Here is a 26,904-nt window from a genome sequence, read left to right on the forward strand (position 1 = left end):
TCTTTTCCTGATGGGTACCAGGTTAAAGCTCAGCTCATGCTCACTGTGCAAGCCTAAAAAAGCTCTTTCCTTTACACCACCACCTTCACTTGTAGCTTTCAGGATGACTGCAGCTGCAGTACCTGTTCACCTAAACTCTACAAACTGAAGAGATAGTTCAGATTATTTTAAGTTAGATCCTGTTTGAGGTTTTAAAGAGCCTAAAGTTAATAACTCTCTTGGTGTCTCAGTTTAGTATGAATCCAAATCCAGAACATACCATCTTCAATGCTACTTCACAATCTGCAACAAAATCCTAAACTTCCACTCTTGTTGAATATAAAACCAACTGATGAGTCGCAGTTTACCAGGTGGTTTGATACAGCCCGTTCCTTCAACATGCATAACTGTATTTGGTACCATGGATGTTGTTTGGATGACAAAATAGCGACAAACTTAACAACAGTCTCCAGTGAAAGAGTAGCATTGTGTTCCATGAATATTAACATTTTCAGTTTAAGTTGTCTTAAATCAATAGAATCAGCTAAAACAGGTGTCTGGCTGAATAGTTGTCAGCCTTCAACTACTGTGAGAATTTATTCATTTTACTACAAACTCACAGCAGAATGATATTTTCTGCTGCAGGTAGGGTAACTGTTACTGACATTATCTTCACTTACTGTTACTTCTATCTTTTAATTAAAATCTATTCCCCAGACTTTACATAGTTTATGCAATTTTTTTAACAGTCAATATATTTGCTTTAAATCCGCTATTGGATTTACATCCGTTGCCATACAGTCTAAATGAAAATGCTTTACATGTTCTCATGTCTCAGCACGTGTTTTACACAGGAAGATCACTGGTGGCGCACCAATTCCTACCTCCATTTCCGATGTTAATAATCATTGGCTTCTGTGAAAATAACTCTTCAATGCATAGGTTTTAAGATGGTTGAAGTCCGATTTGATCTTGGCACCCTTTGGTCAAGTCTTTAGCGTTCAAATAAACTGAACATTCTCACTTTCCCAAAACTTTTGGTTTTACAAATCTCTGCTATTGACGGCTTATCTTTCTTTTGCTTAGCAAAACTTTGTTCATAATCCAGCTGGTGCATTAATTGCTATTTTGCTGTGTATCTTTTTTTTTTTTTACTTTGCATAACATAACCAATTAAACCATTGTCTTTCTTTACCATGTGATAGCTTTCAGAAACACGTGATAGCTTTCAGAAACACTTGGTATACGTTATGGGATTCATTTTTGAAAACATAAATACATAAATTATGATTATTAGCATCTTTGTCCAATGGAAGCCTAAGATATAGCATAATGGCATTGTTAAATGGTCATCAAATAGTTCTAAGGGTGGTTCCTTATTTAGTGAGAACACTACCTTAAAATTGATGTAACCTTGAGGTGAACAGTGTTAAAAGACCTTATAAACATGGCACCAGTCAGTTTAGGCTAACATCATTCACTGGCCGCTGTAAGATATTTCAGCCAAACGTTTTGCACTTGGTCATCCCATGGAGACATTTTCTCTGCTTTGTAAAAATAATCCCAGTTTTCTGTTGCTGATGCACATTCATCACTGTTAATGCAACTTGTGAAGGAAGTGGTTGTTTGCTCCGATAGGGTGCAAGGTCAGGCCAGCACTGTAATGTTTCAGACCATGTCTGAAGTCATCATTTGTCCTGATTGTTCATGAGTGCATAAAGAGCAAGACCCCACTGCAGGGTGGAGTGATTTGTTCTCCTGTCAACACAGGGAGTAAAGCCTGACAAGGAGGGCATTCATGCAGTCGTCGATTTGCTTTGCTCACTCATTCACTCTTTCAAGGCGGACTTTGCTCTTTGAGGCATAACATGTGCACTTGTGAAGCTGACCGGGCAGGCATCTTCCTTATCAGTGTTGGAGATACGTGTGAAAAACAGCCTCTTGTTACAGACTCACAATCTACGATTATCTACACTACACAACTTACCTTTGTGTCTTTAGCAAAATGTTTGCTACAAATTGCAACCACACAGGAGGCTTTGTTGCAGTAAAATAATCTGAAGTTTTGTTTCCACTGCAAGAAGTTTTACTTGTTATTGAGCTCCCAATCAGAGTAAAGGCACAGCAAAAGCCAGAGTATTAAACAAGACAGAAAATCGGAACAGTCCAAAATATACCTCTTAAAAGGTGCAGGTAAATTTTCCTTTTACCTTAATCAAGGTCAGACAGAGAAGTGTTTATCATTGTTAACTATTAGATTCAGCTCAACAGCAAGCAAAACTTTCTTACAGGAATTACTTAATTTTTCATTTATTTGCAAGCAGAGGTGTTCAGTTTGCAAAAAACAATCACTAAAAAATATGATGTGCTTTATCATAAGGAGAAATTACCACTAAATATATGTTCCTGGTAATTTAGATATATCTGGAATACTGTAATTGGACCAATGCTCTGTGTGTAATTTTAGGATTTTTTCCACATATTATCATATACAGGGCTGGATATAGAAGGACATATAACTGAAAACTATCACTGCACATCTGCACCTGAACACAGTATCCCACAAGTATAATATAGTCATAATATAGTGGTGGCAGCATTATGCTGTAGGGCTGCTTTTCTTCAGCAGAAGAACCTCACTTTGCAACTGTAACACCTGCAAGTTTGTATGACTTTACAAACTTTACGCATCTAAAGATTTAAGCCTTTGGGCCATTGTTCTCTGTAAACTGGCTAAAGCTCAGTCAAAAATGAAGGAGGGTGTCTGTAAACATTAATTGTCTAGTTTTGCCAGGGATTCTTAACTGGATTTAGGTCTGGACTTTGACTGAACTATTTCAGCTGATAAAAACATCCCATCATATATCTAGCTATGTCTTTAGGATTGTTGTACTGCTGGAAAGTGACCATCTGCTCCATTCTCAAATCTCTTGCGCTCTTTGACAGGTATCCAATCTACAAGTATCTTTACACAAATCCAGGAAGGTAACTATAAACATGTCCATATAGATTTTTCAGATAGATGTGTCTATAATTTGGAATAAACTTATTATCATGCTACATTTCTTGACTGAATTATGTGAACATCTGGATTTAAAGAAAGAGGTTTTAAATTTCCAAAGGTAAATACATTTAAAGTAAATCTTAAATGTGAGCATAAAATTTTAAAGATTGAGGTGAAACAGTAAACAGTTTCAGAGAAAACAATAGCTCCAATTGTTTTGGGAGGGTCTTTAGCCTAGCACTGCATTAGCCAGTCTTCAGATGTTCTTCTTTTGAATTCTGTGCAAACAAAATAAAATAAAATAAAGTGCAGACCTAATGTTTTGCTTCACAATAAGGACACAGAAGTAGCTATAGCTAATTTTTTTACTTAGAGATATCTGCACACTGTGGTAGCTCTAATGTTCTGGTACCTTTATATAATTGTCATCGACATATGGTGATATCTGCTCGTTTGTTTTTTCCATAAGCGGAACATGACTGCAGCATAAGGAACAATAAATTACCACTATTGATTTTCCTAATAAATGCCCTGTTTACAGCAGTGATGCAAACAGATTTCAACCTCACCCATTCAATCATCTGCCAAAATATTTGCAATATTTGCAATATTTGCAAAAGAATAAATGCAGGCCCTAAACCACAAAATAAGAAAGAAAACATGATTCCTGCTTGGATATAAGTATGCATAATATATTTCATAACAAAAATAAAACATTTTCCTGTACTGACTCCCACATCTCCTCCTTGCATACATACATCCGAGCCATATGCAAGACTTGACATCAATCAGATATACTGCAATATAATACGAAACATGGTTGACGATAAAAAAAAAAACTGCTAAAAAACAAAAATGACACTGAGAATGTGATACTGGTGAAAGCAAAGAACTGGACCAAACATACCATTTGCATGTCTGCAGAAATTTTTAAAAGCAAATTTTTTTGTCCATTCTTAAACATTGAAAGTGACAAAAGCAAATGTCCACACGCATAAATAGTTTGTAAGCAGCGGCGCATCCTCTGTTTTTTTTTACATTTATTTGTACAGAGCAGGTATGGCAAATTTAAAACTGGATGTCTCTGAGGCTGTTTACTCCTTAATTGGAACAAATTGTCCATCAGTCACAATGTTGGATGCCTCTCGTAGTCCTGCGAGATAAACACTTCCCAGCTTTTTCTTTGCATCATTATTCCTATCTTCCTTTTGTTTTCTTCCTGTGAATGCAACAGTTGCTTATACAACATGGGGGCACTTTTTTGACTCAAAGCACTGGATTCCCAAAAATGTTTGATCCAACAGTCAATTTGTCATTTTGGTAGTCTTTTGAATTGTTCATCCCAAATTCGTTCCATCCTCTTCGAGTGCAAGCTTCATGGCATCTTCGCTTTTCTTCCTAATCGACTGCACAGTTCAGTTGCTCTCATCAACACTGATTTTTAAAGCACCCTTGGCATTCTGTATTTTAGTGTGTTGTCTATTTTTCAGTCTCATGACTTTAGGAGAAAGTATATTTTACTTGAACAAAGTTTGCATGGTGGGTGGAGAGACGGACAAAGAAGATGGTGTCCTCTTCTGATTTCGGTCCATCCCATGCAGCAGTCCCTTGATCTGGGAGGTCTCACCTCACATCTGCTGGAAGACAAAGAGGCAAAGCTGAAGTTATTATCACAAATGCAGAACCACATCCATTTCATGATAAAAAACAAAAAATAAATCCTAATAGATCTTTGGATTCATTTCCCAATTTTAACATTTAATACCATGCATTTCAAGCAAACTGACACAACAAACACATAGCCAATAATGATCTGAATTAAGTTCGCCCAGATATTGAATTACTTGATCATTTGAAAGACAATTATGTTCAGTTAGTTTTTTTCTGTGTCCAAAGGGCAGTACAGGGTAAAGAAAGTGTAATGATAGCGTGTATTCCAAAAGTATTTATGCCCCCCTTCACAATTTGTCATGTTACAACCACAAATCACCAACGTCATTTAAGGGTGTTTTATATGATAAACTATTCAAATCCAAAAAGTGTGAGGAGCATTTGTATTCAGTTCCCTTTGCTTTGACCCCTAAATAAATTTGATGCAACTAATTGCCTTTATAAGACAGCTACTTAGCAAATGGACCACGGTTGCGTGTGATTTTATCTCAGTATAAATGCTGCTATTCTGTGAGAGATTTGTTGAAGAACATTAGTGAATAAGCAGCATAATGATTTAGGGATCCCCTCAAGCAGGTCGGGTAGACTGTAAGTAAGGTTTAGTAATAAAATATTATAACAATCTTTGAACATCTCAAAGAGGACTATTTAACACATAATCCAAAAAATGGAAAACACACATCACAACTGTAATTGGAAGAAAACTAACACTGCACATTACTCAGTGAAACATGGTGGTGGCAGCATTATGCTGTAAGAATTATTTTCTTTAGCAGAATAACCACCTTGCAGTTATATTACTTGTCTATCAGCTTTGCAAATCTACAGACTAATATACTTCCTGCCCGTTATTCTCCACAGCATGATGGTGCCACCATCATGTTTCACTGTGGGTTCAGGGCTTGTTAGTTTTACAATGCATTACTTTGTGTTGGTCTATCACGTAGAATACCAATAAATTACATTGAGGTTTGTGGTTTTTAAAGTGATGACAAGTGAAAACTTTCAAGATGTACGAAAGATTTTGCAAGGCACTGTAACTTACAGAAAGGCAAAAAAAATAAATTAATTAAGAGAAAGAGGTGCCTTTTTAGAAGTTAAACAAAGCAAGCAGGTCTGATGCACACAAGATGTCACAAGCACAGGTGTTGTGAAACAAAGCACATATCGAAAGTGAGCATGCTCAGGAGGCCATATATTCAACATGCAAAATTTGGGACATAGTGTGTAAACATCGGCAGCCCTCCTTCTCTTCACACTGTGATTGGTGACAGTGATTGCCAGGCCCATTTTTGGTCTTAGTTAGACCAGTGTGACACCAAAAGGTGACCTCAGTGCTCAAGTCCTACCTGTGTCCTGTCACAGCCTTCCAGTGGACTTTGGGTAATAAGAGCAACTTTATTATGTCACCAATAACTTCTTGGTGGGCCTTAGCTTTCTAGGTTTCCTTTTTTTATCTTTAACCCTACGATGGCCTGAAAACACAAAAGTTGGGGAGGGTGAAAAGGAAGGAGGGTTTAAAGCAAGAAGCAGGCTTTATGGAAACTGAAGGTACCGCAACAGCCCTGGGACAGAAGCAGAGAGTGCAAAGCCATAACTCAGTTTAAATTCTTCAGGTGTCTTATCAGCGCACATTACAGCCCTTATCTACACGCCGATATACAAAACCTTCAGATCAAGGCACGTTACCTGCTGTCATGCCAAGCAGTCCTTGAACACACACCCTTAGCACACAAGTTTGCACACAAATTCTCCCAGAGCAAGGCTGAAAGCTTTAACGTTTTTTAAAAAAAGAGAGTCACCTTGCAGGTGTGGATGTCTGCTTGGAAGCATTTGTGGTAAAGATTCGTTTGGTGCAAAGCAGACAGAGAATTAAGAGGTGTGTACAGTGACAAAATGGCAAGTGCAGGATTTTGGCCATCAAACTTTAGTTTGATTGAGTACAACATTTGTGCAGAAGGGAATGGTGAAACGTCATTTAGGGAAGGTGTAAAGGAAGTCCAAGCACGTCTTTACCTGTTTCTGCATCTAAGTGTTCTACCACATGATGTTGTGATGTGCACACACACTCCAGGTGGTCCTCTAACCGCACAAAGACCTCCTTCAGCTTGGGTCTCCTCTTCACATACTCCACCTTGGCTACCTAAGGAGAGGAAGAGGAGAAAGGTTAGCTATAGGCTCCTGCAGATTTACTCTTTCCTGTGGGTGTCAGTGAATGCACACTCTATTTGCCCACCCGCAAACATCAAAATGTGTAGCTCCGTGACTGATGGCACATGCATAAACTAATTCATAAAAAACTCAGCCAAGGCTTTGCTTGTTGTGTTCAAAGTGTTACAGGACCATTCCTCAGAGGCTGATTCATTAGGTTTCCCTTGTTGTGTGCTCTATGGTCTATAAGCATCTGAATGGAGTGTATGACCCCGCTATGAGTTGGAGGAGGAGTGAAGGGTAGGAGAGAGTATTTTGCACCCTTAGGCCATGAGAAGGTTTACTCTGGCAAAAGAAAAGAAGCTGGGAGATCCCCTCGGCTCAGGCCCAAAGCATCCACATCCAAACAGGCACATAAACCCATTCACCATGTCTCAGCATGTTGATTTTATACCATGTTTCTACAGGGATTATGGAAAGTTCTACTTTCCTTGCATGTGAAAAATATACAGTAACTTACATAATATTCATACCACTTAATCTTTTCCAAATATATCTATATTTTTTGTGTTTTGGTACTAACCAACCAATCAACTAGTACTGGTGGCTGGGGACTTCTGTGTTAGAAGATGCAAAAACTTTGAGACTGCGGCAGAGGTTCACCGACAACAACCCCAAGCATAAAGTCAGAGCTACTGTGGAATGGCTTAGATCAAAGTATATTCATGTGTTAGAATGGCCCAGTCAAACTCCAGATCAATTTGAGTATGTGGCAAGACTTGAAAATTGGAAAAATCTGTTCACAGATGTTCTCTATTCAGGTTGACTGAACTTTAGCTGTTTTGCAAAGAGTTGGAAAAAAATGTACAAACGTGGCAGAGACGTAACTCAAAAGACTTGCAGGTACAATTACAGCAAAAAGTGGATCTACAAAGTATTAACTCAGAGAAAATGAACAAGGAAAGCCCACCACACATTTCAGATTGTTTTTGTAGAAAATGTAAACCATTATCACGTTTCTTCTACTTCCTTCTACATCTTTGTGTAGGTCTGTCAATTAAAATCCCAATAAAGGGTGCAGCGGTTGCCCAGGGGTAAAAGCACGCGACCTATGCACCTAGGCAACAATCCTTGAAGCACCCGCTACGGGTTCAAGTCCCAGTTCGTTGACCTTTGCTGCATGTCTTTCCCTCTCTCTCCATCCCGTTTCCTGTTGGTCACCTTACAAAATAAAGGCCACTAGTGCCACAAAGAAATTTAAATTAAATCCTAAAAAATGCATTAAACGTTTGTGGCTGTGATATTACAAAATTCGTGAAAAGTTCAAAAGGTATGAAAGCTTTACTTTCTGAAGGCTCTGCACTTAATCAGTTCTAAGCCCAGAAAATAGTCAAACAAACAAGCCCTTCAAGAATTCCTGTCATTCCAAGTAACACCCTCTCAGTTTTACCGTTAAACAGCTTGTTGGAGCCACCAATCCAAGGGTTATGAATACCCTGAGCCTCTATCAACAATACTGATTAAAGCTCAGATGAAAGCTGAATAGAAAAGGTTGCATGGAGGTTATGATGATATTGTTGTGTAACTCAGGAAAGGTGGGCACATGCTTTTGCCCCTCTGATCTTAACGCCAAGAAAGGTAACATCTTAAATCATCCCTGAAGGCCCCCGGAGCCACACGGAAACAATTTCCTTACCTCTACCTATCCCGGTTGCGGCACAAGAAAGGATATTGGCTGACAACCTCCCAGCACTCTCCGGGGGTACGAGCAACACAGTCTTGTAGTGCTTCCGCACGCACAAAAATCAATGAGCATCTGTTTTCCTCTATCCCATGATGGCATAACGCCAAGCCTGGCTCTTGGTGGTGACTCAGTTGGGCAGACAAATCAACATACCAATCCCTGTCTGATGAAACGAACAATAATGCCGAAGTTCAGAAAATTAGAGAGAGTTACTTTTTGTAGTTGCTGTAAAAGTGGCTGCGAGGGGGGGTCACAGTGCGACTGGAACTGAGGCAGTAAAAAGGCACAAGCCAAGCTGTTTTTAGCAGCCACTCCTTTGCAACAATTTCTAACCATGAAAAAAAAAGATAGAAAAGAAAGGGAGTGAAAAGAGGATAAGCAGGCGGGAGAGGTATGTGGAGAGCAAACAGTGGACAATGGTGTCTGGATTATTGGTGGTGTGTTTGCTGTTACCGAGCCATGAAAGAGAAGAGGAGCGGGTGAAAGGTCAGTGTAACGAAGAAACTTGGAGTAGGAAGGTTAACCACCATTCTCATTAGCTCTCACTGGGGTGTATGCATGTGTGCATACAAATAGAGGTGGTTATTTAAGGATGGAGAGGAGAACCTAACCATGATCATGACTTGCATTAGAAGGCATTCATGTGTTACCTATTACACTGAGTTTCTGGGTTACCCATTTAGGAAACTGATTAAACCAAAACTGACACGACAGATAGAGAGTACTTATCAAAGATTTGCGTTTATCTACTAAAAGTGCGCAAAACACCCCAAATGGCGCGAGTTTCCCAGAAAACCGCCGCCAATGTTTAATCCGATTATCTGACTGGAAAATACAGATGAAAGGAGGAATAGATGAAAGATGCAGCTGCCTTGCGGACAGCTCGTCTGCTGATGGCTGTTATGGGAATGTCTGTGCTGAGGGAGTTCCAGAAGTTGCCAGCAGGAAGCAAAGTCTTGTCTAACACTTACTGCTACTGTTGTGCCCAACAAACAGCTATTGACAGAAGGATGAAGCAATAGGCTCCCTTGATGTGAACCCCACTTGTACGTTTGTCTCCTTGCCCCGTGCACAGCAGGACTAAAAACGCTCCCATATCAAGCAAGCACAAATGCCAAATGCCAATTAATCTCTGTTTTTACTCATTAACCACTTTATTAGGTACATCCTCCTAGTACCAAGTGTGACAACCATTTCCCTTTAGGACTGCCTTAAATCTTCTTCGCATAAATTCAACAAGGTGTCAGAACATTTCTTCTGAAAATTTGGTTCATATTGACACTATAGTATCATGCAGTTGCTGCAAATTTGCCGGATGCGTGTCCATGATGTGGATCTCCTGTTCCACCATATCCCAAAGGTGCTCTATTGGACCAAAGTGTGGTGACTTGGGAGGCTTTGAAGTTCAAAGATTTTTGAGAATATTTTTATGTTGATTATGCCAAATTCTGACCATACCTTCAGCTAAAACTGATTAAACTAAGACCATTAGGATGTACAGCATTTTCCCAATCCGTTATTGTCCAATTTTGCTGAGTCTGTATGAATAGTTGCCCCTCATTCCTTCTTAGCTGACAGGAATGGCACCCATTATGGTCTTCTATAATTGTAGACCTTCTGCTTCATGGCTTGATGTATTTTGCATTAAGAGATGTTAGTCTGCATACCTCAGTTGTGGCAAGGGGCTATTTAGGATACTGTTGCTATTCTATCATTCCAAACCAGTCTTCCCATTCTCCTCTGACCTCAACAAGGTATTTTAACTCAAAACTGCACCTTTTTTGGACCATTCACCTGAATTTTGGTTGTATATTAAAAAACCCAGTAGACCCAGGAATTTCTCTAATGCTCTGATGAGCTGGTCTGGTACAAACAATGTTCAATGTCACTGAAATTTGCTTCATCTTCTTAACTACACAGTCTTACACTGTTGCACAGTCAGTGACTTCCAACTTAAAACAAGCCACTCTCCCACGCAACCAAGGGCCCCACAGTCCTTGTATAAATGAAGCCGCTTTAAATTCCGTGGAAATTCAGGGCCCTGAGAAAGAGCCTTTTGAGTGGCAGTGGAATGATATCTAATCCAGAGGGTTGGGGTGAGGCATGATGCTCTGGGCAACACACCCCCTTTTGCTTTTGGCTAGTCCCCAGTGTCACCAGCAGGCCTTCTGTGTAAAGCTGTTTGTACAAGTTGGGTCTAATTGGGAATTCCCTGAGCACAGAACACTGGCGATGAGAGCATGATCAAGGAAGGGGAAAGTTTTGCTCCTGACATCCAAGCAAAACACAGCAGGGATGTGGATGTGCACCATGGGCCATGGCAAACTGGAACAGTGACAGACTGAAGCAAAAATAAATAAAAAGTACATGTGTATGTTTGTAGAATGGAGAGGGGTGGAAAGAGGCTGGGCAGGGTCACAATTCATCCATCAGGAGGGAAAACAGGCAACAGAGACACTCTGTGTTTACTGCCTAGAGAAAAAAGAGGAGAAAGGAACGGCTTTGTGCATCTCCATCTGTTACTATTTCCGTTTGTGCAACAAAATAAATAATAGGAAAAAATTACATTAAAGGGGGTGACAACATTATTTCTCACATTTCTTTTGCAGCATATTACAGTTAAAAAGTTATATGTAATTTATGTTTACAACGAACTGCCTCTCACGATGGTAACATGTATCTTCTGTCGTTTCGGACACTCATGCACATCCTCCTTTTTGTATTCGCCAAACAGGAAAAGCACTAGAGTAAAATCTAAAAGCACATTTGTTTTACAAACATGTGTAAGGATAAATTTAGTCAATGAAGGTGCATATATGACAAAATATTGCAAAAACTTTAAATAATCCCTAAAAGTAACCTGTACAACTGTGTAGTCACAGTTGTATATAAAGAATACACTTCTCCTAAGCTCTTCTGCTAAAAATTGTCGTTTACAGACTGATTTTCTCTGCAGTGACATTACTGTTTAAGATTTTTAAAAATGCAGTAGGTGTAGCGCGCCTGAAGTGGCCGTATAAAAGGTAACTAGTTCATGTTGATGCCAAAACTAGCTTGCGAGAGAAGATATGTCAAGGTAAATCCAAGCCGTTACGGTTTCAAAAATGCTAAATTGTTCCTTCTTATCATCCATATATTTTCAACTCCTTTTAATCAGCAGCAAGAGAAAATGCTAGTGACTGAGCAGCTGTAGAACAAACTGTGATGCCCTCACCCTACATGTTGCTGCACACTGCCAGTTAGCTGGATCAAAGGCTACTACCCTTTTCTCTGGCTTTCAAGGAGGACAAATACAACTGTTTAGACATAGTTTCAGTTGGATAGTAAATAAAAGTTACAGATGGCATTATTATAGGTATTGCTTGAGTAATTAAAATTAAAATATCACTTTATTATACTTGTGTTGGTCTAAAGAGAGCAGAATGGCAAAAAGCTATGTGCAGCAAGCACAACGCATTCAGGAGATATTTTAGATTTTTGCTTTAGTCTATGAATTAAAATCAAAATAAAATTTATAAAATTGTTATGAGTGCAGCAATAATGCTTTTCCTGTTTTAAAATTTACATTTTTGTATTAAATAATTTTATTAATACAAAAATACAGTGAGAATCTCAAACTAGCCCACACCTGATTGCAGTACTCAAGACAAAAAAAATATGCAAACTCCTTTTGTTTATAAGTGCATTGACCGAAACCATAATTTCAGAAAGGGGCATTACTGGGCACCCAAAGGATGAAAAGTGAATGAGACTTTAATGAGAGAGAGAGAACACCGATGATGCAGAGACTTGACATGTGGGGTAAAATTAGAGAGTTGCTGTTTCAGGAGAGACAGAGGGAGTGAACAACTATTTCACACAACAGACAATCAGACTCCAACACTGAAGAGTGCAGAAAGGAAATGTGGATGGGCTGAAGGATCTGGAACAGGAGGGAGGACAGCAGGGGAGGAGTGAAGTCAAAATACAGAATACTGAGTCAAATATGATATTAAAAATGCTGCTACTCTCTGCTGAAACGTTCCAGCCGCTGCAGCAGTAGCCAACATCTCAAACACTCCCATGGTCTGCGACCTGCCCCGCCATGTTCACACAAACTCCCTCACCCTGCTTCATCCACCAGGAGAGCTGACTAAATCAAAGGGTAAATAATTCACAGCTGCAAGGCACTTCAAACACAGAGGCCCCTCACTCCCAATCTGAAACCCCCTACCCTGTCCCTCACATGACTATAAATCATTCTCACTGTATCAACGGCACTCTTTTATTTATGAAACACCCCGTAAGTCAGACTCCCACACAACCCCAAGGGTAGAGCTACCGCTACCCCCCAACGCCCCACCATGACCCGCCTTCTGCTGAGGTAACCGTGTTTGAGTGTAGGGGACCCAGAGGCTGGCGTTGAAAGATATGTGGGACCCCCACACTCAGCACTGGGGCTATTTCCGCCTGGCCACAATTGTCCTCCACTTTGATCCAGTAGCCATCAACACTTCATTACTCTGTGGTCTGTCTTCCTCTGGCTGCTGCTTCACACAAATTGCCTCATCTGTATTTGTATCACGTCGAGGACTCACTCTCCCTCACCCACACTCATGTTCTACAAAGCCCCAGCAACCCTTTCTGAACACTGCAAAATACTTTCTTGAAGGCCAATTACAGGTTCTCAGCTATTAAAAGCTACTAAATTAGATTAATTGATCTGAAGAGCAACAGTAATACGCCCCTTAGATTCGATTAGGGCACATCATGAGGCTGATTCAAAAGGTTGGTCCTCATGTTTTGCTTGTATTTATACAAGTGAACCTCCAAAAGGTCTTCTTTTTTATCAAAATGTGATTTATACACATAGTCTTTTCTTTTCACAATTTTCTGATCTTTCTCTCAGAAAACCCCTTAATTGATTTCCTGCTGTATTTGCATTGCATTTTTTTTCTATTTGTATTTTCACTGGAATATCTTAGATCTAAATATATTGTCACCAAGCGTACATCAGTATGAGATTCTCCCAGTATGATAACCTCAGGGCAGTGCACAGCAACAGGTGGGTGAGGGGAAGTGCTGAATTACTATGCTAAACACAGCGGTAGAAATCTTGGGTCACTCTGACACTTTCTCTATGGCCTCTCAATAAACAGACTCTCAATTTGCAAGGAGAAAAATAATGAGGAAGCTAATGAGGTATTACCAAATTAAAGAAAACTTTGGGTCAAACAAAGTGTTGCAGAAAAGGATTATTTTCTCATAATCTTTTCACCTCTGCGTTTTCATATTTTAGACGGGTTTTAAATAGTACATTGACTTTCATTACTGACAAGCCTTGGCCAGTTTTCAGTGTAAGGGAACACCAACAGTTAAGGCTACAAAACCAGAAACATTTTTCCAACATGGTGCTTCTGCGCTTTAACTTTAAATTATAATCTTAATCATCCATCAGAACAATGAAGTTTAATTTTATTTTTGCTAAACCTTATTCCTTTGCTATTAATAGTAAACCATTATCAGAATGCTGTATTTTCTCCTCAATGTAGGTTGCCAATCTGTCCAGGTTTTATTATTGTACCTCTCTTATAGAAAGGCACATGAACAACTTTAACGTAGACTTTAAACAGCAATGTCTTTAGAAGCAAATAAAAAAAACATAAAAAAGATTGAGAGAGGAACAAGAACAACATAATGTTAAAACAAGGGGACATTAAGATATGTGCTTCATCTGGCAAGACCTTTCTAAAGTCATTGCCTCATCAATAGACAATACATACTTGTGCAGAACAGGTCCTGCACAGACCTATATTGCTTCCTTTAAATCCTCAGCCTAACGTAAATGGATGGAATAAGAGCAGAGGTGCAGATTTAGACAAATCTACAGCGGAATGATGTGGAAAGAAAACAGCAGCAGTCTTCTGTGCTGATCCCTGGCTTACAGAAGAAAAACCATCCAGACCCCTGGCAGGCAGAGAGAATTTTTAGCTTTCTAATAAATGAAGAGAGAAGAACAAACTGAGCCTCTGTTCAAACTCAAACCTTGCAATGAAATAATGTTTCTTACACACAATGTGGTGAATGTCTCTTGACCAGTGAAAGCCTTGAGGGATGCCCTCTCTTGGGACACAATGCCTTTCACCAGCCCAGCTACCCCCAAAATATCCGTCTGCTGTCTGTTTGCCCATTTTGTCACCCGTGTCATTAAGGGGGAAACAAACAAAGCTGCACGGTATACAGCATTCCGGGAATAGCTGAATCGAGCATCTTGCAAATGTTGTCGTCAGTGTCTTTCCATCCCTCTGCATCGCTCTGTTCACAGACAGAGCTCCTATTGAGGATGACAGACACCAACTGTTTGTTCGACGGAGAGGCTGAGCAGCTTTCATGCAGACAGACACAGATGATTGTGCTGTATATCAGAACTCTCAGCTTTCTGACTGCAACATGAGTTAGCATTTCTGACCAAAAACCCAGCAACCTTCGCCCCAGTCTCAAGTCTTTTGCAGCCTCTAACACAGTGGACAAATTCAGTCCACTATGTGTCCTCCATGATTTAGATTTGTCCCTGCTCTAACACATCTGATTCAAATGACTGATTTACCTCATTAAGTTCAGTTGTGCTGAACCAAGACAACACCTAAAACATGCAGAACAATGGCCCTCGAGGACTGAGTTTGGAAACCATTGCTCTAACATGTTTTCTTCTAGGAATGCTCTGAATTTAGCCCCATCCATCGACCCATCAACTCTGACCATCTGCAATGTCTCTGTTAAAAAAAAGCATCCCCAGACCATGATGCCTCCACCATGTTGCCAGATGGGGGGGCATGTTGCATCCACATTGATTGTGGGAGACAATCTGCACTCTGATTTCTTCTGGCTTTGTATTAACAATGGCTTTCTTCTTGGCACTCTTCCATGAAGGCCTGATGGGTGGAGTGCAAGACTAATAGTTGCAATTTCAACAGATTCTTCCACCTGAGCTGAGAATCCCAATAGCTCCCCCAGAGCTACAATGGCCTTCCTGGCTGTCAGTTTAAGTGGACAGCCATGTCTTGGAAATGACATTCTTTTTCCAATTTTAGATGACGGACCAAACGACACTCGATGAGATGCTCAAAGCTTGAGGCATTATTTCAAAGCCTGTTAAAAACCATCCATGCTCAATAAAATACAGAACATTCCATAGCGTGGATTGGTATTTGTTTTATGACTCTGCTAGTCTATCAGGCGGAAATCTTTAAAGCCTTGCATGAAAGGCAAAAGAAAAACAGCTCTGGCAGTGCCAGTGGCTGGCCAAGATCAAGCTGTCTGCAGCAATAATTAAGTACAGATATAGACAAACACAGTGAGAGTATTCTTGGCTATGCTGTTTATACCTTGGTTGTCTCTAAGTTCCACAGGGCAAACCACATAGTCCCCATACCTCCAAACAGAACAGTTCACCAACTAAGTAGCTCTACTGTAAATATAATGAGAAATTTATCTAATCTCCTGCCACCATGTCTCCTCTGATCCTTAGCAGAGGGACATGTTTTCAAGCGAGCTATGCCTCTTCTTCTCACTGTCATTTTGTCTCCTGTGGGCTCACTGCTTCCAGAAAAGACAAAAGGATAAACAACAGTAAGATGTTGAAGAAGTCCTGCAGCATGTGACACTCGGACAATCTCAAGCATTGTTTTTTATGCCATGAACTTGGCAGGAGCTTCCCTCTCCAGGTAATTCCTTTAACATTTATCGCAGCCAACAGCCACCTCCTCCTCTTCTCTTTCAGCTTCTCTCTTTTGCACCATCATGGTGCCATCGCCTTTAACTTATGCAAAGCAAGGGCTAGAGTAATGGGAAGAGGGATGGGGTAAGCAGAGGTCAGAGGGCCAATATGTGGAAAATGTTTAAGAAAGCTTCTCTGAAATGGGTGCGATTGACATAGGATTTCAGGGTTCATTCACAATTTTCATGCCAAAATTTCAGTCCTTTAAATTCAACTTTTAGAGCAGAAATATTAAACTTAACAATGCATTAATGGCAGATGTGTACACTATGGTTAGGCTTTAGACATGAAACCTAAAAATAATATATACTGCAAGTAAAGCCAGTGGTATCCAAAGTCAGTCCTCAGGCATCAGAGTCTACGAACTGTAGTTGGATAACCTGGAGTAAAAACATGGATGGATGGATGGATGGATGGATGGATGGATGGAAATAACTGGAAAGTTTCTAGTGTGGAAAACCAGCTATTTGAGGAATTTATGTTCTTTGGTAAATGGATTCAGTGGTTCTGATGGAAGGATACCCCTTTTTGGTAATGAGCCAATTCTGGAAATGCAATAATTTTTGCATTTGCATTTTTTCCTATAGCTTGCAAGAGCTAAAAAAATACACAACAAAATCAAACTTCCTACATTTTCAGATCTCAAAAAACACCTAATACTAAATATTGGATCAAATTCCATGCTTTCCCAGACTGTATGGAAAACCTGTGAGCTGTACGGAAAATAAAATCAGACAAACTTAGGAGATGAGAGGGTGGGAGACATGTTTGTACTTTGGTTGAAGACAGTATTTGGTATATTTACGAACCCTGTCTTACCTTAACGGTGCGGTGGTGCTTGCGAAACGGGTGACAGCACATGTTGCTGGTGTTGCAACAGCCTGTGCAGCGCTTCACCTCCACACAGGGTGGCCATATCAGGAAGTTGGCAGACGTGGGATCCACCTGGCTCCGGGGGATCTCATAGATCACCGTCCGTGTCTTGCAAGCTGCTGGGACAGCCTCTTCGACTGGAAGTGAGACAATATCAGCTTAATGCATTTGTTTGCATAATACAACATCTGGTGACGCAGTTCCCAACAGCAACTAAGTGCTAATTTATTGTCGGAATCTGATCTTCACACACACCGCTGCTTGCATTCTTGATGACTCACTTGATGTGAGAGCTGTTTGTCTTGCCTGAGATCGTACATCTTTTAGAAGTGTTAAGAACACAAGCTTTCCAAAAACTGGATCTCATATCAGTCAAAAGTCTAAGGAGCATGTGGGACTTAAGAAGACAGTTGCATTGGACCTTCACTGCAGTTACCATAGCATGACTAGGTAAGACAACCTTTACTTCCACAGGTGAGAAATTTAATAATCATACAACTCAATATGCAAAATGTTACACTAATTTTGTTTCATAGTTTGTTTTATCAGTGTGCAGTGGTTTGAGTAGCATAACCTGTTTGCAGTGTAATAATTATCCTGTAAAGATGAAATGCCAATCATGCATTGAATGTCAAATGCTATACTATATCATAATCTTATGCTCCTGCACAAATACATGAAACATAACCAGCAGCTGCATCTACTTCAGCTTCTGCACTGCTAGGAGAGACGTAGAGAGCGTGCTCTCGTCACTCTACATGGTGTTCTCCACACCTCTATCAGATATTGTACCGCGTGGCATTTTATGAAGAAATCTGACTGAGAGCAGAGGCGAGCTGCAACTTGAACCCCGAATGTCTGGAATTTCCACGCTTGAGGATATATCTCTCCCCTGACGTGTGTGTCTTTAGATCTGCAAGCCTTCGGGCCAATTAAAAGGCTTGCTGTCAGACGTCCTCGTCAACCCCGCGCACTAGCCTCCCTTTCTCATGATCCCTTGATTGCAAATAACTACTGGGTAGATGTCTTCATTAGGGTGCCTTTTATCCCCCTTTAAAAAGCAGTATAAAAACCACTAACTGTTAGTTTTGTTGGAAATTAGTGCACAGTGATCTGTTTTATCTCCTGGGAACTTATGTGTTAGAAGTGAAATTTCAGATTATTTTCAGGCATTGCTGAGGCTGCGTGTGCCAAATTGTCACGCATGTAATGATGCAACCTCCAAAGGCCTTACCAATGCTCCTCTTGCGTCGGCTGTGTAGCTGGGAGCTCTTCAGTCCATTGTAGTAACCATGATGATGGGAGGAGTTCTTATGGTGGTTTTGGTGCTTGTGGTACTTGTGCTCCTCGATAACATCGTTTCCCGTACCTCATCAGAACAGAGGGATGCCATGTTAGTACTGTCACAAACGCCCAAAAAGCTATATTCAACAAAAAAACAAACTAGAAGCACGTAAACCATATTGAAGAGCAGTGCTGCACATCTTGGTAACCCTCAAGAAAGAGTTACATTTGAACTGCAGTTTAATTAAAATAAAAATCTATTTAATTCTGTTCGATTCAACTCAATTCAGTTCAGGTCGTTTTATATAGCAACAAATTCAAACAAGTCTCATCTCAAGGCAAAGAGGCTCCAATTCATATTCAATTATACAAAATCGAATTTGATCCTGGTTCAGTTCAAATAAATGCAATTCATTCCAGTACACTCCAGTTATATAGTCACATTGAGATCCAATTATACAGTGCAATTTGATCCTAACAATAACACAGTACAATCAAGGTGCTCTTAACCAGATTGGTACAGTGTAAATGCTTACATGGTTGATTTACAACTATTTTTTCAAAATTTTTAAGTGAGAAGTGGCAGTTAAAAAAAGGTAGTGATTTGATTAGGACGTGCTGATTAAGAGTTGGTTTCTTAAGTAAGTGTCGAATCACAGCAATCTTATACGCCTTTGGTGTGTTTTTGATCACAAAGCATGGGTTTGACGCATCAAAAATAGAGGTGGTAATAAAAGGAAAAATATCCTTAAGTAATTTGAATGGGGCCTAACGACATGTTCTTAGTCTGGCTACTGTGCTGGGAACGCTGCTATGAATTGTATTTCTGATAGGAAAAACTTTATCAAGATTCCTATGAAGCCATACTGAGACCTAAACAGCACTATGACTATGTGTTAGTCTGGCTACTACACTAAAAAGACACTTTTGTTTTCCTCTATTAATGATGAGCAGTAGACTGTTGTAGCTTTGCAAATGTTTTTCTTACACAATAATAAACTAAAACATTTTTTTTAGGATTAAGTAGGAATCTCCTGCAGCTACAACAACAAAGTATTGGTTGGTCACACAACCATAATGAAATGAAACATCATGGCAACATGGCAACTCCTAAAATGTTGAAAACACTTCAGAGTACACTGGCTGCAGGTAGGAGGTACGGTTTTTACGCAGCGCACTGGTTAATTGCTGGCATTATGTGTCAGCCTCCCTCAGTGACTAGGCTAAACTTATTTTAGCAGTAGCAAGAAGAAGGTGAGTCAGCATGGACTTTAAAAAACAACCAGCTTTCACAGACACACAGAGGCTTAAAGTGGTCATTTGACAGGTAGGGCCTGGTCACCTTTATTTTAGGCCTAATTAGTGGTTCCATGTCCCTCATTTACTGAAAATGTTTGCTTTTCAATCACTCTATGGTTTTTTTCGGGAAAGTATGTGTTTTGCTAAGGCAGCCAGTTCAGTTTTTTCCATGGTCACGGTCATCTGATAAGATTTGCTTGTTTTGGTCTCCACCCAGACTTTTAAGGTGGATTAAGAAAAAGTGCTAGAGCAGCAATAAAATGATAAAGACTGTCCACAGGATACTGAGAGCGTCTGACTGTGTTTGCAAACTGGGCGGGTCTGCCTCTCTTAAGTTATAGCATACATGTTGAGAACAATTCTACACATGTACACTTACTGAAAAGACATGTTAACAATTGGAGAAACTCTTCTCGTTATCCTGCATAACATGGAAAAGCCTTAAGTACACACATCTCAACAGAGCTCAACCATGGGCAAACACAGTCCACTCATCCAGCTTTTTTGTGCACTCGACCAGAGTCATTCGAAGGAATTTTCTCAAACTATACACCATCCACCACTGGGATCAGTTGTTTGTTTGCTTTTTGATCATTTCTTTTTCCAGGTCTGTCTGTCAGAGAGAGTTCAGGGAATTTCCTTCCAGCTTGTCAGAGAGTCAGTCAAGCAGTCGGCGACCCAGAACCAAAGGTTCACCGAAGGGAAGTGTTGCCTGCAGCTGAAACTGGGAGTCAAACAAAGGGCTGAGCTATCATTCTTTGAGACCATTACACTCTAAGACATGAACATACTGTACATAATATCCCAATATGTAAATCTTTTCATCTATTTCTGTCAGGAAAAGACAAAAGTCAGGAGAAAAATAAAACAAATATGAAAAGGTTGATGCAGGGGAAAGTTATTTCAGATTTAACAGAGAGGCCGTATAAGAAATGGGAAAGAAAATGAGGTGGAAACACTACAGGGGTGGTGAGGGGGGCTTACTCCTTTCTTGGTTCCAGGTGACTAATATGTAAGCACACGCCCGGAGCCTTTAGACAAGAGAACAGAGGACAGGAGACAGTCTCTTACCATGAATCAGGCTTTCAAGACTGCTAAATTACTCCCTCCATTAGCTAAGGCCCTTAACTCACTCCTTTTACTCCTTCTCCTTTCCCTTCTCCTTCTCCTCTCTCTTTCATTCTCCTTCAACAAATAGCCACTATGTTGTTGACTTCTTAGAAAAAGGGTCTCGTTCTTCCTCTGTCATTCTTTATCGTTTATTTTCTTGATTTTTAACAGTTACATGGTTGAGTTGAATAAATGTAAGCTCAGGTCTAAAGGGCAGCAGGATATTTCTGTGGTTGTGTGGAATAGCAGGTGGGAAACAAATCCTCTCTTTCAGGTTCGGAGTTATCTTTGCTAACTGTGCAGGAGACAGAAGACAAAGCAGATTGCACAAAAACCTGCAGCCCCTCCGATTGAAGCTGTCAGAAGATGCCTCCAACTCCCTCCTCCACCTCTGCTCCCCGTCGAGAGTCAGGTTCCCTTTTCTGTCAAAGTTCTTCACTGAAAGAGATAAGAGCAGGCAGCCGAGGGGCCACCTCAGGAGAGAGACAGAGACAGAGAGAAGGAGGAGTATAACGAGGCGAGCAGCACCTCAGGGGCCAGACAGCCATCTGCAGACTTCAACATGGTCATCTCATCTGACAGTCAGAACTGAGGACAGGGACGTTGCAAAAACAAATGCAAGCCTGTACTGAGCACAGGAGTACTGCACACCACCCCTGGGTTTCCTTTTTATCCTGCCACTTCCAAACTCACGCCCTCCAGGGACAGAAATCACAGATACTGACAATCAAAAGCCACACATAATTAAAAAAAGATCACCTACTTTTTAAAATCTCCCCTACTTGATGATGTCATGCCACATACAATTTTGCCCACACTGATAACGTCCCTGTCCCAGCAACCTGCAACAAAAGCTCCCAAAATACCCCTCTGGCTGGTGTCTAGGGTCTTTTAATGGGTTGGCCAGGGCTGACCAAGCTGACCGTCAAGACAGATTTATGTCCTCGTATAATAATAATTAGTCTACTAATATTACTCTGCAAAGCATTAATCTGTTTGAAAAAAACATGCTAATTCAATGGTAAATACCTTTTCTTATCCATGAGGCACCAGAGTGATCTACTCTAGGCTCAGAGTAAAGTGAGGTGAAGCCTGTTGTGGAAATCCACCTGATTTAATGTTGATTTAATCCATTAGAAATATTGTTGAGATTGTCCTGTTAATTCATTCTTATAAAACTTTTCCACATTTTGTTAGGTTACAACCACAAAGTTCTGTGTATGTTTTGGGGATTTTATGGGATAGACCAGCACAAAGTATTGTAAAATGTTAAAGGGAAAGGAAAGGAAATTTTGATTTTTTTTATTATTTTATAATAATTAATTTATAACATAAAAATACAAATAATATTTTAGACTTTATTGATCTCACAATGGAGAAATTATCCTCTGCATTTAACCCATCCCTTGGGGAGCAGTGGGCTGCCATTGTGTGGCACCCAGGGAGCATTCACGGGCGAAGGGTCTTGCTCAGGGACCCATAGTGGCAGGCTCTAGGATTCGAACAAGGGTACTTGTGGCCTCTCCAGGACCCAAATGCTCTGCGCTCTAACCACTAGGCCACACACATTATTATCAATAAAAAGGTGGAAAGATTAATGTGTATTTTAAATTTCCCTTTTTCTGATACCCCTAAATAAAAAGGCATGTGCAATTGCATTCAGACATCACCTCATTCCAACCATATGCCATTTAATCTTAGTATAAATACAGCTGTTATTTGAAGGCCTCAGAGGTTGTTAGAGAACATTAGTGAACAAAGAGCATCATAAATACCAAGGAACACAGCAGACAGGTCAGAGAGAAAGTTGTGCAGAGATTTAAATCAGGGTAATAAAACAAGATCCCCAGGTTTCATTATCTCATGAAGAACTGTCCAGTTCATCACCTCAGAAAAAAATAATATGGCATAACTGCAGCTGGCAGAAAACTAACACTGTAAGTCACCCTATAGACACCATCACAACAGTGAATTATGGTGGTAGCACCATCATGCTGTGGAAAGGTGATCGGAGTTGATGAGAAGACAGATGAAGATACGGTTCTGGAGGAAAACATTTTAAAGACTGTAACAGATTCTGCTCTCCATCCAATCTGACTGAGCTTGAACTATTATCCAAACAGGAATTAGCCAATTTCAGTGTCTAGATGTACTTAGATGGTGGAGTATCTGTAAGCCTACAAAGTATTGGCTTAAGTTAGCTGAATACAAAATGCACAACACTTTATAAATATGTGTTATAGCACATGTCAGTTTCCTTCTACTACACTTTTAGCCTGTCAGATAAAATGGCAATATGTGTGAATATCAGTAAGGACAACATGAAATGTGGTTATATCAACTAAAGTTCCAGTTTTAGTCTTTGTTTGCTCAATGTAAAATATGGAGAATTGGGAAGCAGAAGTAGTTATTGTCCATTTCTATTTGCAAATCTGCACAGAGGGAGCGATGAACTTGATATATTACAGCAGCCTGTGTAAATAGAGGCTCATGTCAAGGCAAACAAGTTCTTCCAGCGCACAGATGTAATTTAATCAGTAAGACAGTCTGGGACACAGAAGGAGAGGAAACCAGCTTGACCTGCAACCTGCTGCAACTTTTTGCTGACACAAAAACGTGGCGGTCTGGATGCAACAAAGCAAGTTCATTGCAGTCACCCTTCATCACAGATGTGCAGTAAATGCACTTTACTTGGATTATGCCTTCTAAAACATTTTAACTAGTATTTCGGGTAATCATAGAAACACAACATGAGAGAGCTCTGCCTTTTCATGTTAGGTTTAATTAGATTAATACCCACGTACCGGGGGACGCGTAGAAAAGTATCAAGAGGCAGAATTTACCTACGGAGTCAATCTCCAGTAGCCGCTGGAGGTCGCTGATGCTGTGGATTTCACTGTTGGAGAGTCGATCGATCAGCTCCTGGGGAAACTCCGCTTCCTTCAGGGGACGGGGAGGGTGGAGGGGTGTAGGGACAAAGAAATCAAACAAGAGAAGAAGGTTAGAGATATGATTGAGAAGGGCTTAGGTATTTATTTGGCTGTATAAATAATGGTTCAACAACTGAGGCAATCTTTGAAAGGACAGCTTTGCAGCAAGGTGTCCTGAAGATCTGTCCTGACTTCAGTGAATAAACAGCAGCATTTAGATCTCTAACAAATACAACCATCGCTTCTGTTAAGCTGGTGCTCAAGAATCAGACCGAAAGCTTCGGGCTGCGGGAGCGGCACCTCTCACCCTTTGCACTTGTCGCGCTTCATCCAGGCACCTCGGGTTGAGCAAGACGTGCGCAGCCCTCAGACGAACAGCGACTATTTTTATCAGCCGGAGCGGTTCCCAAATCAAAACGTTTGCCCGGTTGCCCTCAGGCTACAAACCAATTTGGCACAAAAAAGACCAAAATAACTACGTTGCGCGTCCTAGCGCATGCAGCAGCGTTTGTTCTGAGAAGCGCACTGATGAGAGACGCTGCTTTAAATCATCTCGATGGTGGTTTGATTGTTTTGTTTTGTCGTTGTTGTTGTTGTTTTGTTTGTATTACTGGCTTTAAATTAAACTCCATTCCTTTGGAGTTTAATTTAAACATCGCGTTTTAGTGTTACGTGTGTGAAGACAGGACCTTTGCACTCTAACTGGAATAAAATCTGGTTACAAATCTGGTCAGTTTACCTCAGCAGTGGCCAGCAGGTACGTCGTCCACAGCAGGAAGCAACAGATTGTGGCTCTCATCTCCTTTTAATGTAAAGTCTCCCTCAAACACGAAAAATGAGCTGCCGCGTAGGAGCCCCTGAGTCGCTCCTGGCTCCAGAGGATCCACAACCATCCCCTCAGGGAGGTAAACGATGTAGAGTCAGAGCAGCTCGGCCAGACGCGTTGCTTGTTCTTGCTTGAAACTCTTAGGCTGAGAAGTTTTCTTATTATTCACAACGGCCTGCGTCCTCTGGAACAAACTCTGCGCTCCAACACAGAATACACCTTCCTTACGCGCATGTGAGGCAAATCCCATAAACAAGTCTGGCGCACATTGCACTTGTCCTTCACCTTAAGGATTCACACTTTGACCCAATGCAATGAGAAGTCAAACATATAAAAACAGCTCCCTTTCTCTGAGGAAAATGTGAAAGCACAGTTTTTTTTTTCTTCTCTGTTTTGAAAGTCTTGAATGAAAAATAATCCAAAAGATGCCCTCAGGAAATCACAATGGAGAAAGGCGTCCGTGTCGAGCTGTTCAGAGCGTGTCTACGCGCAGGTCCTTGGACTAGTAGGACTCTGGAGTGAATGGTGTCAGAGCGCCTCTGAGCCGCTGAATATAGAGAGCCAGCAGCTCTGTGCCCATTGCGCCTCCCCTCGCGTTAGGGTGATCATGCATCTATTCAGCAAGGGGAGCTGGTTGGCTGGCTCGATGACTTAAGACTCCAAGATCCATCCCCACCGCCTCCCTCACCCTCACAGCCCCCTCGCCCTGTGTGAGTGAGTGTATGTGTGTCTATGCTCTTTGAAAAAAAAAGAGCCCATTCACAGATTTGGCGTGTAATCAATTTTGACTTACAGGAAGGTTAAAAAAAAAAGCGGATCAATTTTTTAAAGATATGTCCATCACTTCATTCATCACAACTAAACGGATCGGTAATTGTTTTAAGAAGAAGTAGGAAGAAGCTCTGGGTTCATCGAGCTGCAAATCGCTTAGGATGTTTTGTCTTTAAATGAAGGATAATACGTTGAATCATATTTACAGTTCTGTTGGTGGTCATGACTCATGACTAGTTATCTGAGTATTTTAGATCCCCTTCATGTTTTTCCTCACAACATGTACTGTGCTTTGCACAAAAAAAAAATATTCCACCCTCTTAAACTTTTTCACAATTTGTCACGTTAAAACCACAAAGAAAGAAAGAAAGAAAGAAAGAAAAAGAAAAATATCATTTAAAAAAGCTTTTCAAATGAAAACCTGAAAATTCCATTATGCACTTTTGCATCAGCTTTTGCAAGCTTCTTTGTCTGTGCTGAAGAAAAGAATCCCCACAGCATGATGCTACCAACACAGGTAGGGTTCATGATGGGGAGGGGGTATTTAGGGTGATGTTTGTTTGCCTGCCATTCTGAAACATAATTCATTACATTGTATTATATATGTATAATCATGATGTACCGACTGTATTTACTGTATGACAACTGAAGAAATACTACTACTAAATGTTCAGTGTTAGTTTTCTGCAAGACATGATGTTTAGCATTTGGAGAAGTTGTCACTTTTGACCAGATCAGCTTCTTCCGGATGTTTGCTATGTACCCTATGGCTTGTACCAAACCACGAACAGAACTACTTCTGGTTCTCATTCAGTGATGCCGTTTTTCCTTACCAGTCATCCATAAAAGCACGATGTGTTGAGTACATGACCAATAGTTGGACCTCTGCAGCTCCTTCAGAATTTCCAGGGGCCTTGTCGCTGCTTTGGTTTTGCTGGATGGCCATGTCTCGGTGGTGTCGCAGTTGTGCCATAATTTTTTTCAATTTTTGGACAATGTATTGAGCAGTGCTCCCTGGGAAGTTAAAAAGTATAGTTTTACCCTCCATTAAACTTCTCCCTAACCTTATCCCTCAACCTGTCTGGAGTTTTCCTTGGTCTTCGTGATGCTCTCTTATCAACATGCTTTAACAAACATCTGAGTCCCTTTGACGAACAGCTATGCTATTGGAGAAAATACACCCCGATAAACCCTTCTAACTATGTGACCTTTAAAGGCAGTTTGTTGCATTGGCTTTTATTGGGGATATCAGAGTAAGGGGGACTGAAGACAAACATTTTTAAAATCTTTGTTTGCAAAACATTTGAAAATCATGTATGATTGTCCTGCCACTTCACACTTATGCAGCACTTTGTGTTGGTCTGTCACATAAAATCCCAATAAAATAAATTCAAGTTTGGGGTTATAATGTGACTAAATATGAAAAATGTTCAAGGGGGTGTTTATACTTTTTCAAGGCACTGTACCTTCATGATTCTTTATGATTTCTGTACACAAGGAGCCACT

The 26,904-nt window shown here is 40.5% G+C and overlaps 1 protein-coding gene across 4 annotated transcripts; it reads right to left on the minus strand.

Moving 5' to 3' along the window:
- Window positions 1–3,654: 3,654 nt before the first annotated feature.
- Window positions 3,655–25,176, minus strand: LOC124863463 (platelet-derived growth factor subunit A-like). 4 transcript variants are annotated; one of them, XR_007037137.1, is made up of 7 exons: window positions 24,541–25,176; window positions 23,715–23,811; window positions 18,413–18,547; window positions 17,125–17,315; window positions 6,671–6,797; window positions 6,004–6,129; window positions 3,655–4,617 (listed from the first exon to the last, which is right to left on the minus strand). XR_007037137.1 is itself a non-coding variant. In XM_047357841.1 (6 exons), the coding sequence occupies exons 1-6, from the start codon at window positions 24,598–24,600 to the stop codon at window positions 4,607–4,609; spliced, it is 621 nt and encodes a 206-aa protein (XP_047213797.1). In that variant the 5' UTR covers window positions 24,601–25,174; the 3' UTR covers window positions 3,655–4,606. The 4 variants fall into 4 exon arrangements, 2 of the variants coding, with proteins under 2 accessions (XP_047213797.1, XP_047213796.1); XR_007037136.1 differs by having other exon boundaries at window positions 3,655–4,620; XM_047357841.1 differs by lacking the exon at window positions 6,004–6,129 and having other exon boundaries at window positions 24,541–25,174.
- Window positions 25,177–26,904: the final 1,728 nt, after the last annotated feature.

This window comes from Girardinichthys multiradiatus, chromosome X (genome assembly GCF_021462225.1).
Source record: "Girardinichthys multiradiatus isolate DD_20200921_A chromosome X, DD_fGirMul_XY1, whole genome shotgun sequence".
NCBI lineage: Eukaryota > Metazoa > Chordata > Actinopteri > Cyprinodontiformes > Goodeidae > Girardinichthys > Girardinichthys multiradiatus.

What these genes read in the sequence shown, in the direction of transcription:
- LOC124863463 (XM_047357840.1), bottom strand. Translation starts at nt 24,600, where the DNA reads ATGAGAGCCACAATCTGTTGCTTCCTGCTGTGGACGACGTACCTGCTG. An exon ending in ACCTGCTGGCCACTGCTGAG is followed by an intron (nt 23,812 to 24,540) that starts GTAAACTGACCA and finishes CGTCCCCTGAAG; the next exon opens with GAAGCGGAGTTTCCCCAGGA. An exon ending in ACTGGAGATTGACTCCGTAG is followed by an intron (nt 18,548 to 23,714) that starts GTAAATTCTGCC and finishes TGTTCTGATGAG; the next exon opens with GTACGGGAAACGATGTTATC.